Raw genomic sequence first — 26516 nt, forward strand, 5'->3', positions numbered from 1 at the left:
TTTCACCCACGTCCCCATCTCATGCTGCTATGACTCAGGTCACATATGGAACTTGACCCTCCAACTGTCCAGGTAACGTTTGTTGGATTTCTCTTGGAAACCCTCCTAAGATAGAGGGTTGCATCCATGACCTTGAGCCAGCATTTAGAGCAGTAATTGGAACAACTCCCTACAAGTACTGGGTTTGTCTCCAAGGAGAGCTTGGCCCCTTTCACATACCAAGCGTAATTTTTTTTTTTCACATAAATGCATCCTCTGTGAGCGTAATTTTTTTTTTTTTTCACATAAATGCATCCTCTGTAAAGCTCGCTCTAGGAATCAGCCAGGCTTTGTATGTTGTAATGTGTCACAACTTCTATCAAGGGGAAATATGAAACAGATGTCATCAGAATGGGTAGACAGGGAGGCGAGGAAACACAGCCTCATATCAAAGTATACTACATTAGACTGCTAGATTAGCATCTAGTGCAGCTTCTCTTTCAGAGTTGGCAGCTGTTAGTGCGGCTCCGCAACAGGTGAATAACGTCAATCAGCAGCAAAACGAGGTGTGCACCGGGGAGGGCTGGGCAGAGATGCACCAAGAACCCTCCCTCCTGCATCACCTGCCCAGTGGCAACTAAAAAAAATCATTGGCATCCAGTTACAAACTGGTGCTCTGTGGGGTATGACTCGGTAGAGCCTCTCATCTGGAGTCTCTGAGGACAAATGTCCCCCCAACTATGACCGAGTGGCAACAGCAGTGCTAGATGCAGGACTGAAGCCAAGTGATTCGTAAGCAAAGCTCTGGCCTCTCTCCTTTGTTGTCTCTCCCAGGAGAGGGATGTGAGAGAAGGTCCGGCCCTGTCAGCTCGCTTTCACAGATAATAAAACCGGGAACACAAATGTTAAAAGGAAAAAAAAGCACCTTTGTGCGGGAATCCTGCCTCTTCCTCCCTGTACTTGACATCACTTATCTCATCTGTTACAGCTTTCAGATACATTAGAGAGATTAAATTCCGACAAATTAATAATGTTGATGACACCTTCACTGTGTACCTAGTCAAATGAGAACTAGTCGCCTTTGGATGACGATGAAATATATAAGGCCTCTAACAGCTGGAATATACCCTTGTTTTCCTACCAGCCATCTGGCATTCCAAAAGGGTATTCCAATCGCTTCTGGCTTCTGATTATTCAGACAGCATCGTCTCAGATCTTAGAGGTCACCAGGGCATCCTGATGGCTTCCCTTCTCAAACGGAGAGAGGAGAAGGTAAAAGGATGGGTAGTAGATGTTTTATTTCACACCTGATCATGACACAGCATTTTTGGAAAAATGTGTCCTAACCATACGGTAAGTGAAGGAAGGTTTTTTGACCTACACAGCAGCACTCATATCCTGAACTGCAGTTGTTCCAGACGGCAACCAGCCTAGTTAATCTAAGTTATTAACAAGTGACAGTGCTCAGAGTTGTCCTCAGGAGAATTTTTTTGGTGGTGGTTTTCCTATTTTGTGGATATAATGTCACTGACTCAAAGCACCTACAATGGAAAAATTATGTGTTGCCATTAGAGAAGTAAAAGCTGTGTGTCTGAACTGTGATGTCACTGAGTTGGAGATTAAACACACTCCTCCTGCATCACCTTCCAGGACGGCTCCACTGCCTTGTCATTGCCTCCACAGCTCAGGAGAACTAAAGCTCTCCCTGTAAGCCACAGCCTTCTACCAGGTTTGGTCCTGTCATTTAAACCCAGCTGTTTTATGAGGCTGACCTAGATAGATCCAGATGTCGATGGTTCTAGACCTGAGCTATTTACTTTGGTTAGATTCTCATCCTTGGTATTCCCATTACCTGGAGTTGCTCTGGATTGACACTGGTGGAGGGGAGTCCAAAGCCTTTTTTTTTTTTCAAGAAAAGGAAAATTATTGGCTGTGAAATTTGACCCATACCGTTAAATCTAATTGAATGCATACCTTGTTTTCATTTAAGGATGAAAAGTGATGTAATATGATATCTGAGACAGAATCCCAACTCCCTGCCTGGCTTTTAAAAACAGAGACTACTGACTTACTTGTGGCTACACCAGGGCCAGGTCAAACCTTGCAACAGAGTTTGGATGCTTGAATCAAAAAAAAAAACAAAAACCAACACCAAACACCACTGGTCCACTTTTAATGTAGCATTTAAACTTTTGAGTTGAAACTGCAACTTTAAAAATAGTAAGCTATTAATCTTTCCCATATTTTCTTGACTCCTATATATCTTCTCCCTCGTAGGCAGGTACCAGCTGCCATATTCCCATTCTTCACGCTCTGCACTCTGCAAAAAAAAAGAGGCCCCTGCTGGCCAATTCTTGTTTAAAATTGTGCATAATTGATAGTGGCAAATCTACCCCAGCTGTGTCTAAAATCTCTCCAGGGGCAAGAAAAACACTCTCTGTGACTGTCATTAACTACTAAATTAGCAAGTGCTCCTGGCAGTTTACAACGTACCACATCAGTCTGCTTCAAAAAAAAAAAAAAAAGAATGTGAAGATCAGATGCCTGTGTGATCTCAAAGTTACAGCAAACTTTGCTGGTAGAACTTTGACAGAACCCTAGCTAAATCAGAGCAAAAGAGAACGGGAAAGAAAGAGCGAAAGAATGAGAGAAGAAGGAGAGAAAGATGCGAAAGGACAGAAGGGGACACAAAGTCACCCTGTTTTCCAGGCAGACAAACACAAAACATCAAATTCAAGGCTAGAAAATCGAGCCTTTCATAAGGCACAGAAGATCTTACCCACTATGGAGATATCAATACAGTTTTATCTGATGCTATGGCATAATTCCCCATGGAAAATAACTCTCCTGCAGGACTTAGTTCTGGCAACGAAATGGCTACAATTCTTGTAATTGAGATATAAAGCTGTAAAAGAGATGAGGCTGCTGAAGTGCATGGATGCAGTAGCTCTCTAAAAAGGCTACCGCAGGTAAAATCCTTATGTGATCATTGGCACAAATGCAAGCTCCTCCTTTTGGTTCATAAAACAGAGCCAAGGCAGGCGGAGAAGGAAATAACACAGCTCCACAAAAGGATGGAAAAGCCTTGGGGGGCATTAGGGACTGAACTGGCAGCGAGACAAGTACCATCATCAGCAACTGTCCTGAATTTGGGTAAACTGTAAGACACATTGTTAAAATTGACCACGCTTTTTGGTTTTAAAAGTTTCCAAAAAAAAGTATAAAACTGTACAAACTTCTGGATCACACAGGGATCACAAACCAGACAGGGGTGGCATGGCAGGCTTGGCCAAGATACAACAAAAATCTGATGGCAGGCAGGCTTGGCCAAGATACAACAAAAATCTGCACTGCTAAAAGGTCATTTTCTTGGGTAGCACAATTATCATAATAATATGGCAAATCAAGTTAGCAGTTCAAGCTGACAGGTACAAGAAAATTCAGATTTGAATCCAAGTGACTAATCCCAGCTAAAACTCAGGTTATCTTGTCTTTATTGACTTTCTAGCCAGAGATATCTGACTTGGATCAATCAGTTCCCCTAAAGAACGCTCCCTTTCCTGTAGTATAAAGACACCTTGAACCTGAACCCTTGGCTAAGCCTCTTCTCAAGAACTAGGGGCCCAGCCACAGGATCCTGAGCACGTTGTATTTCCATAATCACATTCTGCGTCCCCAAATCCCCTCTTGAAAAATAAACTGGTTACATAGATCCCATCTACCTTTTCCCCAGTCTTGTTGAGGTTTCTCTCAATGCTGCTATAAACCAGGTATTTTGCCCACGGTAACCAGGCTACAAATGATCTTCTGAGGCTGCATTACTGACCGGACATGGATCTTAGTTTACTTTCTACCCTAAATACTGCTTCTGCATGTCTCTGCAATGGATGAAATGATCCTTATCTCTTATTTATGGAAGGAGCTGTTGGGAGGTTTTATTCACTGATATCTTTCAAATTCTGGGATATTTTCTGATGCAAGATGCTTGATTCTATTTTGGGAAGTAATTTCACCCTCTAGGTTTCGACCATAAGGGAGAATACATTGCATAAATACTAAACCACAGGTTAATCGGCACAAGCATTTTGCTCATTGAGCTCCTGTAATGATTCATGTGATGACAAGCTATTTCCAGACACCGGATCCTTCTTTTCAAATGGATGCAATTCTGTCGAATAACTACAAAAGGCAGCAAAGCAGGGGCACTATTCCCAGGACATGGCTTCTGGCCAGGGGAGCGAGATGAACAACATCCCTCGTAGCTGCAGATGTTCCTTCCCTTCACCAGCAGCGAAGAGTAATGACTCTTTTAGATGTTTTCCACCCACCAGTTGGACATGCTCAGCCTCCAACAGCCCAGAGAGCCGAGGTGGCAGGGTCCCTCCCGCATCCCACCCCACCAGCCTGGTATCTCAGCAGCATCTCAGCAGGTACCACACCAGTTTACGGAGGGGGAAGAGGCGCAGCCCTGCTGGGTAGCACTGGGCATCTGCTTTACAGAACAAGGGGCTGGATCTCGAGCTGGGGTAAAGCAAAGGAGCTCCACTGGCGTCATGCAGATTTACACCAGCGAAGAACCCCAGGCCTTTTGGCAGCGAGAGCCATTCCACACGACAGTGGTCTGAAGAGCCACGGGCTGTGTAAACGTTACACAGGCACAGCAAAAGGCACACATACACAGAGCAAATGTTTTCATACTAGGGGCTTCAACGCATTTTTAAAGCTTCTTTTGAGAAGGTAATATTAACTCTTCCCACATGCAATAAGCGGCTTGGATGCATTAGTACCTCCATTCAAAACTGCTTTACATTTCTCCCCTCATTTTTATTCTTTGCCTCCTTCTTACTCTCAGCTGTTATTCCAGCATCTTTGCATTCCCCCTGGAGTTCATTCCAGCGGTGCTTTATGAATCACAGAATAAGATGGCAGCCAGCACTGCTTTAGAGTAATGTGGCTGGCACGATTTCCACGATCCGCAAGGTTAATCAAACTCCGTCTCAGATAATCGAAAGCCTCTGCAGCCCCAGAGGCCCGAGGTCAGGAACCTGAACCCGCTTCCTCAAATGCAGTCATGTTTCCTTAGATGCTTCCAACCCTCCCCTGCAATAATTAGATTCTGCAAAGCAAATCTTGAGTGGAGCAAGAACTCCCGGGTTAAGCACTAGCAAACTCATATCAGAACTGATGCCTTCGCTACCTGTCTGCAGCATTTCTCTAGGACCTCCCACTCCTAACAAGGAAACCCACACTTTTCTTCCTTATTAAATAAATGGTATCAAATTTATAGTAAATGATGTTTAATCTTAAGCTTTCCTATAAAATGCTACATTAAACTCCCCCCACCCCCATCACTTAAACACTAACTTTTGCTGTTGGTAGGATATTTGGTATGTAAAATAAAATAAAATAAATAAAAGAACTGACACCAAAAAAGTGTATGATTTGGGGGCAAGGGGAGGGAAAAAAAGAATGGATTATAATGTGTCATTTTATATATGTGTCAAAGGAAACCAATTTCATAATAGGGAATAAAAATTCCCTGTTTAAATACTGTCAAATAAATCCTCAAATGTAATAGGGTTCACTTCTGGGGAAAAGAAAACTAAATCTGATTAAATATTAATGTGGCGTAGTATTAATTAAGAGAGAAAAAAGTCCATCAAGAGAACCCCAATATGTTTACTGTGTCCCCAGGAAGCTGGAAAATTTCACAATCAAGTGTGTAAATGTTCTAAAAAAGGGTCCTGAATATTTTATGAATATTTGTCATAAAACAGAAATAATAACCACTGTGCAGAGCTATTAGAATTAATATTTATGCTGCCCGCCATGAAATATTCATGGGGACAGAGAAAGGGGGGCCCGTAAGACAAGAATTAATTTACATTGGGCTTGGTTTACCCGCTGGCTTGATGTTTAAAGACGGGTTGACAAGCCTCCATATGAATCCGTCAGTCACTTGCAGCAGTAGGTGGGGTGAAGGCAGGGGGAGGCGGGGGGAAAACGGGTCCAAGCTGCTGACAGCTCACAGATTGAGTTTCTGACAGCCCTTAAAAAACCTAAACGGCCCCCCACCTTTTTTTCCTTCTTCCATTGCCCAAGGCGCTCTGTACTGCCACCGTTCATCCGATCTCCCCTTCCATCTGCTGAAATTAAGGAATTAATGAGCGCTATACACTTTACAGCGGGCCCCAGGAATGTTTACTGGTGATTAAATTATAATGCAGCCAAGCTGTATAATTCATGAACCAATTAAAGGAAGTGTTAGTTGATTTGATGGGATGAGGACGTACAAAAAGCATTTAACTAATAGGGAACCGTGGGCTGCCGGTCGCTTTGGCTTTCTCGGATTACGCGGCTAATTGCTCTGCTTTATAGGGCTGTCACAGATAGCCATACATATTTCATTGTTCTCAAATACTTCAATTGTTTGCTTTCGTGTTGCTGCTGTAATATGTAGAAGCCCAGCCAAACTTCAGTGTAGTTAAAGCACTCCTCTGCAAAAGCAGGTTGCTCCGGGAGGAGGGAGGAATGAGAGGTGCAGAAGGAGAAGGCTGGCTGACAAAGGAGTAACTTAAAGCCTCAGAGTTAAATGTCACTCAGCAATTACATGATTAAAAGGTGCAACATATGATAGTCTTTTGTTTTACAACTTTTTGGACACTAATATTCTATGCTGACTTCACCACAGAGGAAATATTGGTACACCAAGCTGCAATTTTTTTTAATACAGAGGAGCAAAAGAAGAAGGTGGAAAGGGCAGGATATTTTAAAAAATCCAGCAGGGAGGAGCTAGATTGCTGTGGTTATTGAGAATAATATAGTGTGTTTTAACTTACATGGCTTGATATTCTCAAATACACCAGAGATGAAGGCAGTTGATTTCCCATTTGGGAGAACGCTCAGTGTCTAACTCAGAGAGCTGCGGAGTCGTGCCAGGTAGTCATACCAACAACTTCAGTTTATTACACAAGGAATGGGGGAATTTACCATTTCTGCTGTTTTACAAAGCACTCCCCCCCCAGCTGACAGACCACAGGATTTGATGAAACAGATTCTGTCTCTGTCAGTTGAATTACTCCTGTTCTCAGTCAAAAACAGGCACGTTCTTCTAGCAATGAAATCCCCAACCCATACGCAGAAGCACATGTATTGCTGAAGAAATTAGGTACTATCTGATAAATACCACAAAAATATGCTCTAATTTGTGGTTAGACCCTGAAATCTATTGAATAAAGAACAAGCTGGGTAAATATGCTATTTCTGTAGCTCAGTGCTGAAGACCATAAACTTCTATGGGTCCCTATTGAGGTATATTGTCACCCACCTGAGGAACACTGTGGTACATCCTGACCTTCTGTCTAATTTAGAGCTTTACATCTCCAAGTGTTGTACAAACACCAGCTCAATGACTTTCACAATATCCTATTATGTAAAGCTTATAATCTGGTTCATCCCTTTCCTCGCACCCGTTCCCTCCAGGATTTGGCTTTGGAGAGCAGTCCCTGTGGAATGCCCTTACTGATGCTAGGGTTTGTCTCTCTCCTTCTCACATGCTCCACCCTACGGTGCAGAGCATGAGATCCCCCTCCAAACCTGCCCGCTCCAGAGAAACAAGAGGGTTTGCTGGTCTGCCAGAAGCAAAACTCTGTGCTAAACCACACCAGTTTCAAGAAAGGTTTTGTTAGGTAGGGACAGCCAACAGCTGGTGCTCAGGATAACTCAGGATAACTCTTCAAACTCTTCAAGCTTCACCTTGACATTCCAGTTATGAACCATCTCCCAGACAAGCACCACAACACTAAACTAAGAAAATCCATCCCTGCCTTCCTGTTAGAATCATTCCATTTCATATAAAGAATTACATCAAACCAGAAAAGCAGACTACCTTTGCAGTCCAATGCAGGTGTTCACCAGGGAGGCAAGAGACTTATATTCAGTGAATACTTACTTTGGTCTAAAAATCAGAGCAAGCCTAAGAAGCCCCAGAAAGGAGGTGGCGAATGTCCCACTTCCCGGGACTCCATTAGAAGATACTCTCCAAATAATGGATAATGACACCAGTTACACAGCAGGAAAACTTGCCATTAACCCACCGAGTGGTTGAGTAAAATAGAAATTGGATTGCCTGTTCTAGAAAATAGAAAGGTTAAATTGCCTGGGAGATGAAGTTGATCTTAAACTCACCTGAGTGGGCAGTGCCTCAGATCTGGAATCTGATAGGCCAGGTAATCATCTGAACAGTTAAACACAGAGCTGAAAGCCAACGTGTGATCTTGGCAGGCTATGAATTATACCATTGTTGGAGTAAACACATCTGCAATTTGGTAAAATCCATTAAATACATTCATGACACCCAGCACCTGGGATATCCACAAAGTGTGTGTGCCCATGTGTGTAGATGAACCAAACGACCTCATGTGCTGGTCCCAGAAACAGGGAGCTGCTTCAATGCAAGCCCTCCATGGGGAAAAAGCAGAGGCGAGAGCAGGCCCAGGAATCACTTTCTGCCAATGATTGCTAACAGGAAACATCAGAACTTGGCAATGTCAAGAAATCAGAAGCACTGCAGAAAGTATTTTTCTTTGTTGCTTTTGAAGTGCCCTGGATACAATCAATCATACCGAAAAAACTCCTATATTTTGGTTCAATGTGGAAAGGGCTATTTGCATTTCAATATGTTCAACTTATCCTGCCAATAAAAACATGGAATCATGAAGAAGAGATCAGGCCACTGGAGTGAAAAACAAGAGATGACACCCTGCAGACCTTTCAGATAAAACAGCTCCTTGCTTGTAACATTTCTGTTGACGTCCCAATATTTCTGAATGATTGGGTTTTCAAATGAGATCAGTCAGCATGCAAATGAGGAAACAGGATCAAGACATCTCCTATATCTGATTGGATAGAGAAATTATCAAAAGACCCTTTTTTCATATCAAATTTCCATCACAAAAGGTCAAACTTTCAACTCCCATTACTTTTGCTAACTGCATTTCACTGTGCCTGCCAGCTCATTGCTGCTGCTGTTTGCAGAGGAAAAAAGAGAAGTAACAAATGATTACATCTTCTCCCACATCTGTCACACAGGACGGACAAACATTTTCTAATCTTATTCTATTTTTCTCTACAGCCCTCAAAATCCTTGCAGCCAAAACATCACTTCTAACCTGATTAGGTATTCCCAGGTTGTTTTTATTTTTCCTACTGGTTCTCTTCTTATTTTCTAGCCTACAGACTGACAAGAGCACCAGCTGCGTTACCAGAATGTTTTGTTCTACAATTTGGCCATTTAAAATACTTTTTGATGTGTGCTTTTCTGAAATATATTTCCTTGTGTTGTCTGGCTGGACTGGTGCCTAAATACTCAGGTAATGAATGTTCCAGAAAAACAAAAGACAGAGAGAAAGAGAGCACCATTTCCCGTCAAATCATCACATAGTTGTACTTTCCCTTACAGTTCATCCTTGATAACAAATGCTGACTGGTCCTGTGTAGATTTTGATCCATCCTCTAGTGAACATCTGATCACGGCCTGAGACTCCAAGACTCTTCCAGAGGACTTACACCCTTGTGTCCTGAGGAGCAGCCCAGCACCCCCACGTCTCATCCACTACTTTTCTAGGTTTAAAGCTGAGTTTTGGAGCAGCAGAGATAGCAAGTGGGGCAGGGACAAGGAGATGAAGACATTAGTAAAAAGGGCAGGACTCAATGTATTTGTTGCTACTGGTCCCATAAAAATTCTCTCTCAACATTATTACCATTGCAACATATATAACCCATCAGATTAGTACCTAGAGATTTCTACTCTTCTGATTTTCTCTGTTCTTCTTATTACTCAAAAACTAAATGTTTCACAAAGCCATTTCCTACAGAAATATTTATGTTCCCAAATGTTTATTGGCCCCTCTATCATGATCAAGCTTTTATGAGCACTCTATACAGAACTCTGAATTAAATACATAATTCCTGATCTATCAGATCTTGGCTTGATGCTGTGTTTGTCTATTTTATACAGCAAGGCACTGTAGTGAACTACAGAACACCTTACAGAAAAACTCATTTATACAGTAAAGATATTTCTATCCAACACTGACTGTGTGGGTTAGTGATTACAGAAAGCTAATGAGGACCAGGAGGATGTAGGGTTTAAATTCCAGCAAAGGCACTTATTCATTGCGTTAGGTTTCCTGAGCAACCTTTTTAGGTAACACAACTACAGAGATTAGGCCTGGGCCATCATGTGGTGGCAGGAGATGGAAGATGCTGCCTGTAAATGTTACACAGACCCTTCTCTCTCACTCGTTCCACATCACACAGGTGTCCACAGCTACAGAGTCATTCACCTCCATCAGTGGTAACTGGCTGGACTCTATTCTCGCTGGCAGCTGCAAGTCATGACCAGCAAAGAGGGCAGACTGTTCGCTGGCTCCAGGAGCAATTTGCCCAGATCACTTCCTCCATCTTTGATTTTTCATTTTACTTCTTCTTTTGACCAAAAGTGCCTGTGGTGATTTGTGAATATCTGTATGTATCTAGTAAACTAAAATTTTGGCCTCTTTACCGCATCAGATCAAGGGAATGTTCTCAGCTCCTCTGTCCCCAACAAATGCCAGTCACAGCACGCAGGGAGACTTTGTGCATCGAAGTTCTCCAACAGTAAAAGATCAAGGGTGATTGTATTTTATCTACATGTCTCTACTCTTCACGAATCTATTACTATTGAAACACTAATCATCAGGCCACCTAAAATGGAAAAAAACCCATTCTTCAAAAGGTTAAAATTTATAATGGTCTCTTTTTTCCTGGGACAAGTCTGGTCAAAGGCTGTTCCAGGATGAACTGAGTATCTTAGTCACTAGGTAAGGTCTGGAGTTCACATGATTTAATAATGGGCTCTTCAATGTAGCTGAAAAAAATTTAAAAGATCCGCTGACTGGAAGCTATATTTGACATTCAGACACACTCAGAACTGAGGTGTGGGTTTCTAGCAGAGCAAGTTCCTCAGTTTTGGATTGATTGCAGAGGCAACTTTTAAACAGAGTGGGTTTTTTTTTTAATCTAAAAGATACTACAGTTCAAACAAGACACTCTCTGAATCTGTTGTGAATTACAATGTGTTTGGAATTAACCAGACAGAACCTGACATCTAATCAAAAAGAAAAAGATGGATTTTTATTCTTAGAACTGTTTTAAGTAAAAAAAGATTCCTGTTCCTTAAAGGCCTAACAACTTTGCATAACTGCTGGTACCTACAAATAAATTGAAGGTAACGGCACTCACCTTCACTTGCAGTTTGTAGATACCAGGAAAATGTGAAAAGATGAATGTTTATAGTTATATTCTCTCTAAGACAACATAGAATCCTGCCTAACACCATAATGAAAAACCTTTTACAAAATTAAATCCTCTGGTTCTTCCAAGGGCAAAACTCCCAGATGATAGAACAATTCAGGATTTTCAAAACACGCTGTTCATACAACCACACAAATGCACTGGCACAGCCCTACTTCATGCACCGTGTAAGAATTAGGCATATTTAGAAAGATCAGACCTTCACAGCACGTTTTTGCAAGGGCAGGGAAGAACCCAGAACAGGTTTTTGTGTAGGTTTCCAGTAAAGAGCTTCCACTGCCATTGCTGTAAATCACCCCAGAATATCAGCAGTGATATAGCATCTTTCATTAAAAAAATACTGCAGCTTCTTTCAGAAGGACTGCCACTTGCCATTTCTTTTAGGTAATCAGATAGCCGTTAATTAATAAACCTGTCAGGTGAATCATCCTGCTCTGGTCATCATTATCCATTCTGTAACAGAATCCTGCTATCATCACCGCTATCCACCCCATAGCTTCCAGCTCAATTAACTTAATGCTATGCAAATGAGAGGCTCTCCTCATCATTAGCTTATAGCCCACAAATGTTAATAACATAATTGGGCCTTCAACAGGGTAATTAGACACGATTTCTTCCATTAGTCTTACAAGGCTAATTATTGTTGATAGGAGAGAGGGGATGAGTCCCAGTGCTGCATGCAAAGAGGGGCATCTGGTTAAAGCAAATATAGACAAAACATCAACAAGGTAAAACAACAGTTCGGATCTATAGCGGGGTCAGGTAGGGCGGGGGGAGGAGGACAGCATGAGGAGAAACTTAGGAACTGCTGGAGAAATTCTCTACGAGGCAGGAACTAAAACCAAATATTCAGCCTGAATATGGAGCTCTCCTACACTTAGCAGTAAAACAACATGATGCTTAATAAATCAGAGGGAGCTACTCTCGAGTTCTTGCAGATGGGACAATTTGGAAGCTGTACTGAACAAACTTCCAATGTTTGCAATGCAAACACGCAGCCGAAGGAGGACACAGAAGAGACTTTAAGAAATTAATCTGTTCCTAGTTCTCCCTTGTCATTATGTCCAAGCTTCTCTCCTGCCGTCATTGGTTCTGCTGTGTTTTATTGGATGATTTTTCTGAGGAACAGCTATTTCCTGTAAGAATTACAGAATTGGGATACAAGAATTCCTTAATAATAACTGAGCAAAATGCATTTCAGCCATTTATTAATGCAAAGTTAATAAAAGCCTGGATTCAGTATAATGGACTGGCAGTAAAATTTTTAACAAAAAAATGGGAACTGAGGTATATTTTGAAGGGTGGAATGGAAGTTAAAGGCTTGCTCCTCCAACAGTTAATTCCATGCAGTCTCATCCACGGAGGGTGGAAATGTACAACTGGAGTCAGAATTCTGTGAGGAAACCATCATTTTGGAGAAAGTAAACTTTACAAAAATATGGCAAATTCACCATACCCAACACTTTGCTTTGGCAGATCGGTGTAGTTTTACTACAAACACTGCTAAGAAAAATAAATCTATGTCAATCAGAAGTGTCCAAAGGACTCAAGGGGTTGAAAACCCAGGTGATTTCTTTATTTTGTTTCCATTTTCTTTAACTTTGGGGCACACTCAAGGCCAATACAAATCCTTCAATTTCACTGCAAGTATGTGAGGAGGAACTTTTCCTATATACTTGGCCTGAAAATCACCTTAAATTATGTTCATGAAAGTAGCAGCGTTACTAGAAGGTTAAATGAAACAATTATTTTTTAACCTGCTGTACCTTGACCTTTGGTCAGTTTTAGCAAAAGAACAGCCTGTTCCCTGGATCGTTCACTCAGCGTGTATCAGTGAGATACTAATCAGCACTTGTTTTACTACAAACACTGCTAAGAAAAATAAATCTATGTCAATCAGAAGAGTCTAAAGGACTCAAGGGGTTGAAAACCCAGGTGATTTCTTTATTTTGTTTCCATTTTCTTTAACTTTGGGGCACACTCAAGGCCAATACAAATCCTTCAATTTCACTGCAAGTATGTGAGGAGGAACTTTTCCTATATACTTGGCCTGAAAATCACCTTAAATTATGTTCATGAAAGTAGCAGCGTTACTAGAAGGTTAAATGAAACAATTATTTTTTAACCTGCTGTACCTTGACCTTTGGTCAGTTTTAGCAAAAGAACAGCCTGGTCCCCTGGATCATTCACTCAAGGTGTATCAGTGAGATACTAATCAGCACTTGTATCAGAACAATATTAGACAAAAATTATTTTTTAAAAAAATTGTAATCATGATGACCATGATAGTGGTATTTCTGAGCTCAGAAACACAGCATGTCTTAGAAAAGGGTAACATTTAAAAGCCTCTGTGGAATGGATAAAGGCCTTACTCAAAATGTATTTCAAGCCTTACAAAGGACAGAGTTCTGTGATACAGACTTTTGTAAACATAATGTATTTAGGGACAGAAAATATGATCCTTACACAGCTCAAAACCACTGGGTCACCACTTACACCTGAGCCAAACGAAGCCAATTTAAGTGATGGTGATTAATACATTTATGTGACTTGCAGGTGATCCAGACCAACAGAATTAGATCCAGTGCCTCTGTCAGACATAAGGGATCATTCCCACCTCTTTCCTGCAGAATAAGCTATGGCAGCATTCAGCTCCGCCCTCTTAAATTGCCCGGCACTTGCTAAATTTACTTACTAGAAAATTCTGTGCAAATATCTTGTTCCAAGGCAAACAGCAGTAAATCCACTGATGTTTTAATGAAGATTACACTTTCTAATCCTCATGGTAATGACAAACTAGTCTCCATTCAATATGCAATATTACTTGACAGTTTTAATCACCCAAGCTGTATTATATTTGCTACAGACTGATGCACTTGTCTTCCCAGATCTTCAGCTTGGAGAATCTAAGCAAAAGCAGCATCATGCCTGTTCTGCTTCTGGTTTCCAGTATGGGCCAATTCTGCCAGTCACGCTAGCTCTGAGCAATGGTTCACCCTGGGATTAGTCTCAGACCCAAAGAAGCTACTAAATCAGAGCACGGCTGGCACAATCTTGTCCTAAGTTTTTACTCCAGAATTCCTGAATTCTAGTGATGGTGGAGTTCAAAGGTAATGCACATTTGTAATGTACTTCCTCTAAAAGCACTGCCCCTGTGCTCTCAACATCAGACAGCAAATGCAGTAACAGACTTTCATAAACTCAGTTTTAACCTGTCCAGATGAGCTACTTGACAACACTGGACTCCACTGCTTTTGGGGTTTTCTGTCTCTCTTTCCAGTATTGCATTCAGAAAGGCAACCTTGTTACTGGTGGCATCTTCTGAGAAAAACGGTTTCAACATAAGGGAAATCAGGAAAGTCTTCAGGTTTCCTACTGTCTCCTCATTTGTGAGAAGTAACTCCTGCAGAAAAATATCCCTCCTTTCAGCAGCAAAAAGAATGAAAGGATTATGGATGTAGTTTTGGGTCCTTAAAAAATAAAAATATTGACTTAGAAGTAGAAGCTTTTCTTCTTTCTCTATCTGTAGACTTAGGAAGCTGGCTGAGATCAGAGATCTCCTTAATAGCTGTATCCACGATTTCACCAAACGAACTCCAGCCATCAAAAGGAGCTTGTATGAGGTAACTTCTAAAAATAACACCTGCCTCCCACAACTGAAGCCAAATATACCTCCTATTCTTGTGGGAGCGGAATAAGAAACAAGACGTGATGCTTGTGACACAAATGCAGCATCCTACAGAAAGCCCATAGACGGATTTTAAAACTGCATTTGATGTTTTGCTATTGTTGGCTCAAGATGCATATTAAGAAGATAGAAAGAAAGGCTCTTATGGTACCAATATAGGTCAGGCAGAATGTGCAGCAGAAGTGACATAATCTTTTTATCATAATCATCCAATTTTCTATCTATTGGATTATTTAACAGCAATAGCTTCTATTTGGATTATTGTTATGTTACGCAGGAAGAGAGAGCACAATCTACTAAGGAAGAGAGGGAGAATGGAGAAAAGGGATTCCCCACCAATGGCCAAACCTCAGAAATCTGCGTAAGGAGCTGCTTCCACCAGATCTGTGTAGGGCAAAAGACTGCATGTGTGTGGCTTTTTGCACTCCATGTGGAGAATCAAGTGTCACTGTTCAGTAGCCCACAGGTGTGACTGCTTAGTGGAGCCTTCAGGCCAGAGCAATGTATAGCTTTTTATGCACAGCTGTTACACATAAGGTAATGGGAGCTTCCCTGGAATATTCTGCCCCTTACAGAGTGCTCAGCGATGCCTCTTGCAATAGAGGCAGATGAAGAAACAAAGGTAAATGAGTTAATTAAAAGCTTGTCAATGAACAGGCTAAGTCTCAAAACACATCAAGAGATAACACAATGACTGAATTACTGTAGCTTGGGAAAGGCACAACTGATAATGGATTTTCTTTGAGGAAAAAACTTGTAATTTTAACACTTGGCCTGGGTGTTCTGGTCCCTCCGCGCGTAGCGATGCGTGTACTTGAGGTACAGTCAGCACAGCTGAGAGGGTGAGCACCTCCACTGCAGTGGGGAAGACAAATAAGAATTCATCACCTAAAACATCACTTTCCAAACCACGTTTCTGTTTCATAAGCACAACACTAACCTCAGGAAGATCCTGTGCCTTTAGCTCCCACTGTCTTGCCCCTTAGTTTTTACCGAACTAACCGGTCAGTCTGTTTGACTTTGAACATGTGAGGGAGGAGGGAAAGAGTGGCTGAGATGGGAGCACTGATGTGCAAAGTGAGAATAAAAAGGAAACCTATTAGCATTAGTGAAGACAACAGTCAGTAAACCAGCGACCATATAATGGCTCTGGTAAGAGCGAGCTGCTTTCTAATCAGAAGAGACAAAAAATGAGAATGATTGAAACAGAGAATTGATCTGCCTATTATTTTTACTGCTTTCTTTATAAATTAAGCCAAATCCTACACAGGCCACTTGGACTTTTCCTACTGTTTGTCTCTCTCCCTGGGGCAGGCAAATTTTACTGTACTAATTTAGTGCCTTGAGTAGCACATCCTTTTTCTGTTGTTTTTTTTTTTTCCCCTGAAAATGAGGAGAAAATAAGTAGATATAATTATAACATTTCTTCTTTGTTACTCATCAGATTTTTATATGCCATCAATGCAGGCAAATTTTACTGTACTTATTTAGTGCCTTGAGTACCACATCCTTTTTCTGTTGGTTTGTTTTTTTTTTTCCCTGAAAATGAGGAGAAAATAAGTAGATATAATTATAACATTTCTTTTTTGTTGGCAGGCAAATTTTACTGTACTAATTTAGTGCCTTGAGTAGCACATCCTTTTTCTGTTGTTTTTTTTTTTTCCCCTGAAAATGAGGAGAAAATAAGTAGATATAATTATAACATTTCTTTTTTGTTACTCATCAGATTTTTGTATGCCATCAATTAAAAGCACATCTATTATAAACACACAATATCCATCATTTAAATTAGGCCAAAGATTTAAAAATGCCCTGTAAGATTTTTCCATGTCAGAGCAATTCAATCACTATTATGTTTCCTTGATGCAACTATTTTGGGACTTAGCTTGTTCCTTGATAGGATTTTAATTAAGTCATTTACATTTAATTTCCAAATATGTAGCTGTTACAGAAGGCAGCAAGGAAATGAAAAGACAAAAAGAAACCTGAAGACAGCCAATGTTTAACAAAAATATTTCTGATATAAAAATGAATCTGAGGAATACATATTCAGTGATAAGTATTCCAGTCCATGTCTGGTAAACTCTCAGATAATGGCAGCATGGTAGGGTCACTGGGGTTCTATTAGCTCAATTAATGAGGAGTAAGATAAGGCTAACACCTAGCTCTTCAAACGGCTAAACAATAGAGCTGATAGTAATGGAGTTATTAACCTTCGCCAGCCATTGAATTTTGCTGCTGATTCAAACTCCATTTCCTAGTTCAGGCCTCCATTAATAGGCTGTTTATTATCCCTAATCCACATTGGGATCAGCTGCAGAAATACGAAAGCCCCATGTAAAGACCAAATAGTTAAAAAAATTTTTTTAAAAATCTTTTTTTTTCCACTCTGATTGTTCCATTTTCAACAAATTCACAGATTCTACCTTAGAAATTAGGAGCTTCATTAACCTAAACTGTTTGAACTTAGCAGTATGATGAAAAAGAAGCTTTAAATATATTATGCAAAAAGATGACATAATGAGGGATTCAGCCACATCGCCGTGAAGGCCAAATAAAACACTGCTGGAAAACTAGCATTCGAGAAGCTAGTGCTGCCTATTTTCTCTACTGGGAAAGAAAATACTTTAATATTGGAAAAATGGGTATTTGAAATGTTATATATGTATTGTTAGGTCAATTCTCAAGTTCATCCCTCCCCTGCCCAGCTTTGTCTTTCCACTTGTATTGTTTGTAGATACTGCTGTAATATAATTAATCAATACTGAAATGTAAAACAATCGACCCTGGATTCAGATCCGATGGAAAAAAACAAAGGACATGATGCAACAGAGGAACTGGGAATCCCAGGACACACTTAGCAGCAGAGCCTGTTGGCACAGATGGAAGGGCTTGCTTTGTCAGCTTCAGGAGAATGTGAACACAAACCTGGCTACAATTTTAACTACAGAGATCTTGAGTTAAAGGGTCTTTTGGCTCTTTGCTGAAGTTGCACACATTCAGTTGAGATTTATGACACTGTGTGATTTTTCCAGTATATTTTCAATGAAAGACACACTGTATAGTTACCATAGTTTACACACGTAAGATGTTCTTCCAAAATCTATCACCACAACATCTAACAGAATACCAGCAATTGCGAGTAATGGAGTTAACATCAAAATTTAAAAAAAAATGGTTATGGTAATATATATACATCCAGCACACAGTGCTACCCTCAAAACTGAATGCAGTTCTGGTTGTTCCACCTTAGAAAAGTAACTGCTAGAATAACTCAAGAAGGTAGAGAACAGGGGGACAGGATGATCAGAAGAGTGAAGTGACTTTGGGGAAAGGAAAAGATAACCAGATAAACCAGATCAAAGTTCTTTGCCTGAGAAAGAGATGACTGAACAGGCATATATAAGAGGCTTATAAAATCAGGAATGTTAGGAGAGCTTTATGAGAGAAAGCTTATAACTGTGTTTCCATAGAAGAAAGGAGCCTGGAAAAACTACTGTGAAGTATTTTCATATGACACCCTGTGAAAAAGTAAAACTCTTTTCCATGCGATTTGGTGGAGGCCAGAAGCACAGTGTGTTGAAAAAGAGACTATAAAGTCAAGGCAAATGGGCTATTAGACAGTTGTCCAGATGACCCTCTGGCTCAGGGAATCCTTAAACTGCTTATTGCCTTAAGCTGGCCTGGAACCAGCAGACAGCTGGTCATGAACCAGCTGAAGCTGATGACAAGAGATATATAACAGATGACACTGTTGCTGCTGAGTCTTATTTTAACTGTAAGTTGGGGAGAGAGCAGAAGGGGATAAGAACGATTTTGCTAGATATTAAATAGAATTTTCTGTACATTAGACCTACCCATGACTATACTATATATTTCCTATTGTTGCTCAGGCATTAACAATAAAAAAAGCTAAAATACCTATTTATAGTCATTTGGATGAGGAACTGAATTGAGTCCTTTGCTTTAGTAGTTCTGAGCTTCAGACGCCAACCTGTAATTGTATTTGGACTCCCAGTTACCGTAGGCACTAAGTGGTTAATGGTGTTCTTTTACCAGATAGCTGAGAGACCACTAATAGATTCAGCTTCTTATTTGCCCTAAAGGCTGCCACAGTTCAATACGATTAGGATCCTGTCCACTTAAGCAGTAACTGCTTCATAAGGAGGAACATAGAAAGCAATACATGTCTTCTCTGAGTGCAGAAAGAGCAGTTCTTCGGTAGGCAGGTTGTGTCTGATACAGACAGGTTTTCCTGTAATGGCCTGTAAGCAAGCCTTTGCTCTACTGCAAATTCTAATTTAAAGAAAACCCTATACCTTACTTTTTCAGTGGAAAATGAATTATTTTCCTTTTTTGTTCCAGGGCAGTTCTTTGGATGCAGTGGCGGATGCTGTATGGATTTTTTTATTATTACATTTTAACAAACTTTATAGCCCATTTTGTTTGTTTTCAAATAACTTTATTTTCCTTCTTTTCTACCATCAATTACTAGGTTTGTTTTTCTTTTCATAAGATGGAGGAGTCAGGAGACTGATCCTGCTCAATGCTGTATAATTTAGTATTATGTGTACTAGCTTTATGAGGTGGGAGTCAGATAAAACATAGTATTTGAACACTAACCATTTATTAGCTCTAAGGAATAGATTTATGACTTGACAAGCAGACAATAACTCTGTGTTCTGATCAGCCAAAGAGGTCTACTTTGAGTTCAAAACACAGAGTAACATACTCTTTCACAAATAATTTTGTTTACTGATGTGACTAGATTTTAATAATAAACTTGATATATATGTAAATTTATTTTAATCTAATTTCATCAACAGAGCCCTCCTAAAAATGAGACTTTGTAGAGTGTTCTGTGTCTGATTTATAGATTTCTGCATCCTATTCCCAGATTGATTTCAAGGCTATAATTCTATCAGGTTTTTCTCCTGATGTCAGAAACACCACCTCTGCAGATAGTGTTTTATAACTAGCATCACAACTGAAACTGAATTACTGCCCTGCTATCCTATGCTGCAATATGTCCTTTTGTTTATAATCACCCTCTCTCCCTTACATACCTACTGCTTCAGTTTCATGGCAAATATCAGTTCCAAAATCAATCAGGTAGCATGATGTCTATTTTTGTCCCTTACTTCAACCCCTGTATAAAATAGTAGGGGCCAAATTCTTAACTCAGATAGGAATGCAAAGAGTTCCTTAATGAAAATGGAAGCTGAGCAAATGGATCAGTGCCAAATTTCCACACCATTTTATAACGAGTTTCCCTTCCTCACTTGGTGAGGTCTCGATCCTGTAAAGGAGCACATGGCACACACTTCAGTATTCACACTGATCTCAATTTGGATACATGTTTAGGGACTCAGGACCTACCTTCTAAATGCACACATAATAATCCATGGGAACTGTTATTTAACTGAAACTAGCATATTTCAAGATTCTTTCTCCTTTTTGTCATGAAATGGATTCCTGTTTAAGATGTATTTTGTCTTACTTTTAATAAATAAAGCTACTGCTGTTTTCACATACTTTCATTTTTAAACCTTGATGGCTTGACCACCAGCTCCCTCCCTTTTCACTCTCCTCTTTTCTCCCTCCAACTCAATCTCACCTTTTTGCATCTTTCCGCTGGGAGTGGGGGTTGGATTGAGGGCACCACACAGAAGACACAGGAAGAGTTACTTTGCCAACATAAACACTTCTGTAGGTAATATACCTTTTCCACTACTAGTTTTTAGATAAGAATAAGCTTCCTGGAAGCATAAAGACTACAAATTTCCAATGCATGCCTTTGGAGTAGCCATGGTGTCAGCCAGTGGTATGGACTGAACCAGGAACCCCCTGGAGGGGGTGGAGAAGCCTCTCAGCTTTGATGAGTACACCAGCATCTCAAATCCTCACCACCCTTGGACCAGCTATAAAGAGTAACCCCATTTTATTTGCCTGGCAGTCATAACAGTTCTCTTTTGATGCTCATTTCTCTCATATTACATTTCTGAACACTTCATTATAGCTCAAATAAAATATAATTCTCATGTTGTTTTTAATTATTTCACAAAACCCAAAAGTCTCATAATGAGCTCCTCACAATACTAATATATTTCCATGATATTATGCCAATGCTAAAGAAAGAAGACGTAGATCCCTCCTCCTGCTGCAAATAAAATACACCTTCTGATATAATCCAAACTTTAATCCATTTCTTATGGCTTGCCTTTAGAAGCAACTCAAACAAATAACCAGAAGAACAAACCTCTTCTCTCTCCCACAGTTTGGCCATCTGGAGGATTTGTAAGGCCAATGCTCTATTTCCTACTCTCCAGGAGCAAGACCCCTTTTCTAGCTAAGGAAGGAATAAATAAATAAGATGCAGCAGCCTATACAATGTCAATAAAGACCTGCATTTTTCCATAAACAAATTTTTTATATATTCAGTGTCACAATTGCTAAATTTATAGCTTACCTGTTTGGAATAAAATGTGATTTCTGCAGCTCTTCTCCCTGCTCTATGTCCCTTGGGAAGCCATAAAGCACCCAACCATTGGTCACGCAGTCCAGCGCGTTTAGGCGTTTTGCCAGGATCTTCATAACAAGGTTGTCTGGGACTGCAAAGGATTAAAAAGATGACATTTATTTTGTATGCTGAGTCTGCAATTAAGGAGGATACAAACTATTTTTTCTTGTAAGACTGCTACAGGAGCTAAAATGCAATGAGTTAATCCTGTGTATGACTGATACAGATTTTAGAGAGAGGAGTTATTGTTGACTTTGCATATTTACTGTGCTGTCACAAAACCCCCAAACTCATAAGGAACTGTAGGACTAAAGCAAAAGTGTTTGGTAAAAACTGATGTCTACATAATTTTGCAATGTACTTTTCCTCTCAGCCATACTGGGCTGATGTCACAATGAAGTGTGTGACATAATCTTATCAAAATACAAAAACAATGACCCGAGTTGTCTAAAAGAAATCCTAGAACAGGAAAGAAATTTCTGTAGCGTTCTGTATTTAATTTAGCAGTTTATAACAGTTCAGCCACAGCAGGCAAGAGGGGAAATTTCTCCTATTTGCCCAAAGGCTTGAAGCTTTTATAACTGAAAATAAATTTCCAAAATGTATTTCAATTACTGGGATTACTGCATTGATGACTCCCTAATTTTAGAGATAGAAGTTCTCTTTCCTCTGTTATTATTTTTCTTTAAGTCAAGAGAGAACATGAGCAAGATGCTGACTGGGACTACAATTACTATGCAGCTTCTAAAATTCTATGTAATGGGGCACAGTGGTGAGGAAGTATCCTGCATATTTTCACTACAGCCTTCACCAAGTAAAATATTTCAATTGAGATACTTACGCTTATGTATCTTGTATTTTTTCCCCTTTTTACAGAAAAATTAAATGATTATGTTCAATAATACTGACTATAAAATTTTGAGAGGATTCTTGCAATGTGGCCGGTTTAATGTCAAATAGAAGAAAGGTCAGCAAAATCCCCTCCCGAAAAAGCAGCCAAAACAATTTTCCAGAAGCAATGAGAGTCCCTTCTCTTTATTTGCACGGTGTGTCTAATGCACTGTTGCCTCTACTGGAAACAAGCAATAAAGAAACGCTACATAAATCCACATCATGGAATGTTGATGTTTTGATACTCACCCTGCCATTGCATCTGCGTACAAAAATACAACAACAAGTGCCTGTAGGAGGGCAAACGCGTCAGATTTCTGACAATGCCATTCGCTTTAGGACCAGCTGACAGGGATGTGCCTGTATTTTAGTGGAGTATATTATTATCAGTGCACATTTATACCCTGGGTACAAGCAGGTTTTAAACCGCAATAATAGAATCCACTTGCTTCCTGAAATTTAGCATTTACTAAAGACTTACACCTCGATCATGAAATTCATTACTTCTCCTTTAAGTAATCAAATTACTGAGTTTACAGAATTGCACTCAGGATTCAATGTACCAGCAAAAAGGGAGGAAAACTGCAGGGAATTAATTAGAAAACAGATTAGTGTATTAATTGAGGATACCCACTTCACATTATAAAAAAAAAAAACAAGTTAAGGAGAGTTATATTCTCCATCTGCTAAAAGAAAAAAGGAATGGAATAAAACCAGACACTTGACAGAGAGCAAAATGACAATGCAAAACTAGGCATTCCCTTAAAAATGGGATTCATAAAATTAACTATAGAAGAGTGCAGCAGCAGCAGCAGAAATGTTATTAGACAGATGATACTTATATATCTAAGACCTGAGCTGCAGGCAGGCATAGAGGGGATAAGGGGAGAATTTCAGTGCTCTGTGCAGGGCAGTTCTCCCAACCCTCCAGGTTACAAGAGCTAATACAAAACCAAGACATCTGGGTAGGAGGAAGAAAAAAAAAATCCCAAATTCTCTTTCCCCAAAATACATTCTATACAAAGACCAGTGGAATTTTCTTGATAGTCTTGAATTTTGGGCTGCAGCACTAAACTTTCTGTCTTGATGCATGTTATTTTATCGTGCTTCCTAGTGGTATCATTAATATGGATTTACAAAGATGCCAAATTATATGGTTATTTTGAAACATTTTCAGAATGCTTAAAGACAGTTTTGCCAGGGATTTGAATGAAACTTAACAAACCCCAGAGTAAAACTGCACTAAGGTAGGATTCTGCTGGAGCCATCATCCCTGTGAAATGACCAGGGAATCAGGGCAGAGGCTGAAAACCCCAGGAATGGCACAGAGAAATAAGTGGATATTCTGGGCTGTTGAGGGCAGAGGCTAAAAAACCCCGGGAATGGCACAGAGAAATAAGTGGATATTCTGGGCTGTTGAGCTTCCAGCAGATCATAGGAGATTCTCCAGTTCTGGGGCCAAATTACTTCCATCCTGCACACGGGAAGGAGAAAACCTACAGCCTACAACAAAATTGAAAAGCAACTCTGATGGGAAGCAGGCAGCATCTCCTCGATCTGATCACTTCCCTCTGTGAATCTTGATGATAGAAATCCTCTATTTTGGTCACTATTTTTGAAGAAAACTGAAGCAATCACAAGAGGAAAAAAAAACAACCCCAAGATGCAGTGACAATTAATTAACAGTTTCTCTAATGGCACGCCAGGTTTGGGGTGCTTTGAGTAATGCTGGGAATATGTGGTAACCCTGACACCTTGCTCATTTCAGGGATGACTGACTAGAAGATATCAGCAATGCACTTTAGGTTGTTTCTACACTCATGTACATATATACATCACTGAATAATATAGATGCTTACACATTTTCTGTGCCTCCCTCTAAAGCTTGATGGTGAGAAATAAAACATAAACAAGTCAGACAGCAAGCTCTGCTCTCCTCTTGATTAGCAAACATACCTATCACTTCAACACAATAGGGGAACAGAGCTTGTTGGCTGTTCAATGGCATTACAAAGTACATCAGCTGCCCTTGAACAGGAACAGTCACACTTAAAACAGCTGCATTAAAACTGTAAAACATCTTCCACAGACCAGGAGGGAAAAAAAAAAAAAAAAAAAGGAGAGAGAAAAAAGGAAGGAAGAAAGAAATCAGTATTATTCTTATTTTGCTGTGATACAGACAGAGTAGGTAATGAAGAACTCTGCAGTATGATATTCCTTTTCACTCATGTGGAACTGTCTCTTGAATGTAAGGCAAATTAATAACCTGTAATTGGAGGGGCACACAGACTGTAAGTAACTAGCCAGAGGTCTCCTGGCCTTAAGCACATGACCCAATGGGCTACACACCAAAATAAAATTTAGAGCTTTTCTGATGAGACAGTCAATCTACATGTTTTAAGTAGATTATGAAGCACAAGAGCTTTGAATAATCAATTCCTTTTCAACGTAAGCTTGTGTGAGTTTCCAACTCTGAAAGTTGGAGGAATGAGACTCTAGAGAGATTTTACTTTATCATTAGAGAAGCCCAAAGATAAGTTTCTTGTAAAAATTACAATGTGCTACAAAGAGATATCCAGATTAGGTAATGTGGAAGCACATCTCTATTAGGGTGAGAAATCAAGGTACAGGAGTAAAATTCACCTCTCAGAAGTAAAGCTGCAGAGCTGCTGAGCTACAGCAATACCCTGTGCTGACAGCACCGTGCAGAGCTATGGACCAAGGTCATGGTGAGCCTCAGAAATGGTCTATGTGGCAGAATGAGGCCCCAACCGGCTCCATATAGAAATGTAATTCATTCATGCATACATTCTTTCTTAACATCAATACCACACACCGTATCTCCCTTATCTCCCAGCCTGTATCGACCACGTTAATGGTCTAGACTAAGCTGAATTAGCAGCTGTGGAACCAAGAAGTGATCTAATCAATTGAAGGGTATGATCTGGCAGGGTACAAGGAACAGAGGCTTAAAGTGCTGCTGTTCGTGCTGGAACTGCTGCCTCTGGACACCTGGAGATTTTCTGTCTCCAGAGCTGTCAATCAGCACCTTCCAGCAGACCATTTAAAAAATAAATTTACTTCCCAGAGCTTCAAAGGTTTTCACAAGTACAAGGTACTTCTCATGAAAAGTACGTCCTCGCGAAACTCATAGGAACGTGGCTATTAGCTCTCACCCAACCCATAGATCTGCAGGACTAATAGAAAACCGTATCAGGCAATCAGTTGACAAAATCATACCATCTGCTCAAGACAAAAGTAACAGAACATTAAAGGCACAGTCTGAAATGCAAAAAACACTACTTGAGAGACTACAGGGCACTATTCTCCAATAGCTTCAATGCTGTCAGTGCTCCAAGCTATACAATTATCATATTTAAATTGATTCCTGCTCCATATATTTCCCTTTAAAACAGACTTTTGAAGGGTATTGACTCACTTCTCCAAACCTATAAAACCTCGACTCTAAGTACAGCATAAATGTATTTGCAGATGTAAATTCTGTCAGCTTTGTGCTGTAAAAAGTTCAAGGTCCTTTTGACAATATTGTCCATTTACCCTTTATCCTTCTCTTGGAGATTTTTAATTTTTTTTTAGCGAGGTCTGAAGACTTTCACAGCTAATTCAGATGCCTGAGGCTTGATCCCAGTACTTGACAGTTAACATCTTGCCCAGAGTATAAGCCACCGCCAAAGGCTACTTTCCTGGATTGTCCTGTCAATCCTAAATTTAGCAAAGCATGAGATTTGCTTATCTTATTGCTCTATAAACTCTGGATTATTCACAGCGGGCCATTTTATTCGCGTCTTTCAGAGCAGTATTCTATTTCCTTGCCCACATTACGGCCCTGAGAGATTGTGTCAATTTGTTTTTAATGCGTTTGAGAATGATTTATCACGTAGGTTGATCAAGATTTTAATTTAATCCTGTCGCCACAGCAGAGTGGTGAGAAGCGGGTGCTCTTCGTTACAGAGAGCCGATGTAACGGCTGTAAATAATAACAAATAATCCAAGCGTGTGTTCAAGACAACCGGGGGGGCGGAAAAGGCCGGGGTTTGCCCCGCTGTAGGGAGGAGAATTTGG

The 26516-nt window shown here is 40.2% G+C and overlaps 1 protein-coding gene across 6 annotated transcripts in view; it reads right to left on the bottom strand.

The window, feature by feature from the left end:
• Positions 1-26516, bottom strand: part of AK8 (adenylate kinase 8) — an 81640-nt gene that overhangs the window by 5668 nt on the left and 49456 nt on the right. For all 6 annotated transcript variants that reach the window (XM_014942878.1, XM_014942876.1, XM_014942881.1 and 3 more), the window contains one exon: positions 21492-21633. In XM_014942878.1, coding sequence (XP_014798364.1) covers positions 21492-21633 — 142 coding nt within the window. The remainder of the gene's footprint in view (positions 1-21491; positions 21634-26516) is intronic.

Source organism: Calidris pugnax, unplaced genomic scaffold (genome assembly GCF_001431845.1).
Source record: "Calidris pugnax isolate Ruff unplaced genomic scaffold, ASM143184v1 scaffold102, whole genome shotgun sequence".
Classification (NCBI taxonomy): domain Eukaryota; kingdom Metazoa; phylum Chordata; class Aves; order Charadriiformes; family Scolopacidae; genus Calidris; species Calidris pugnax.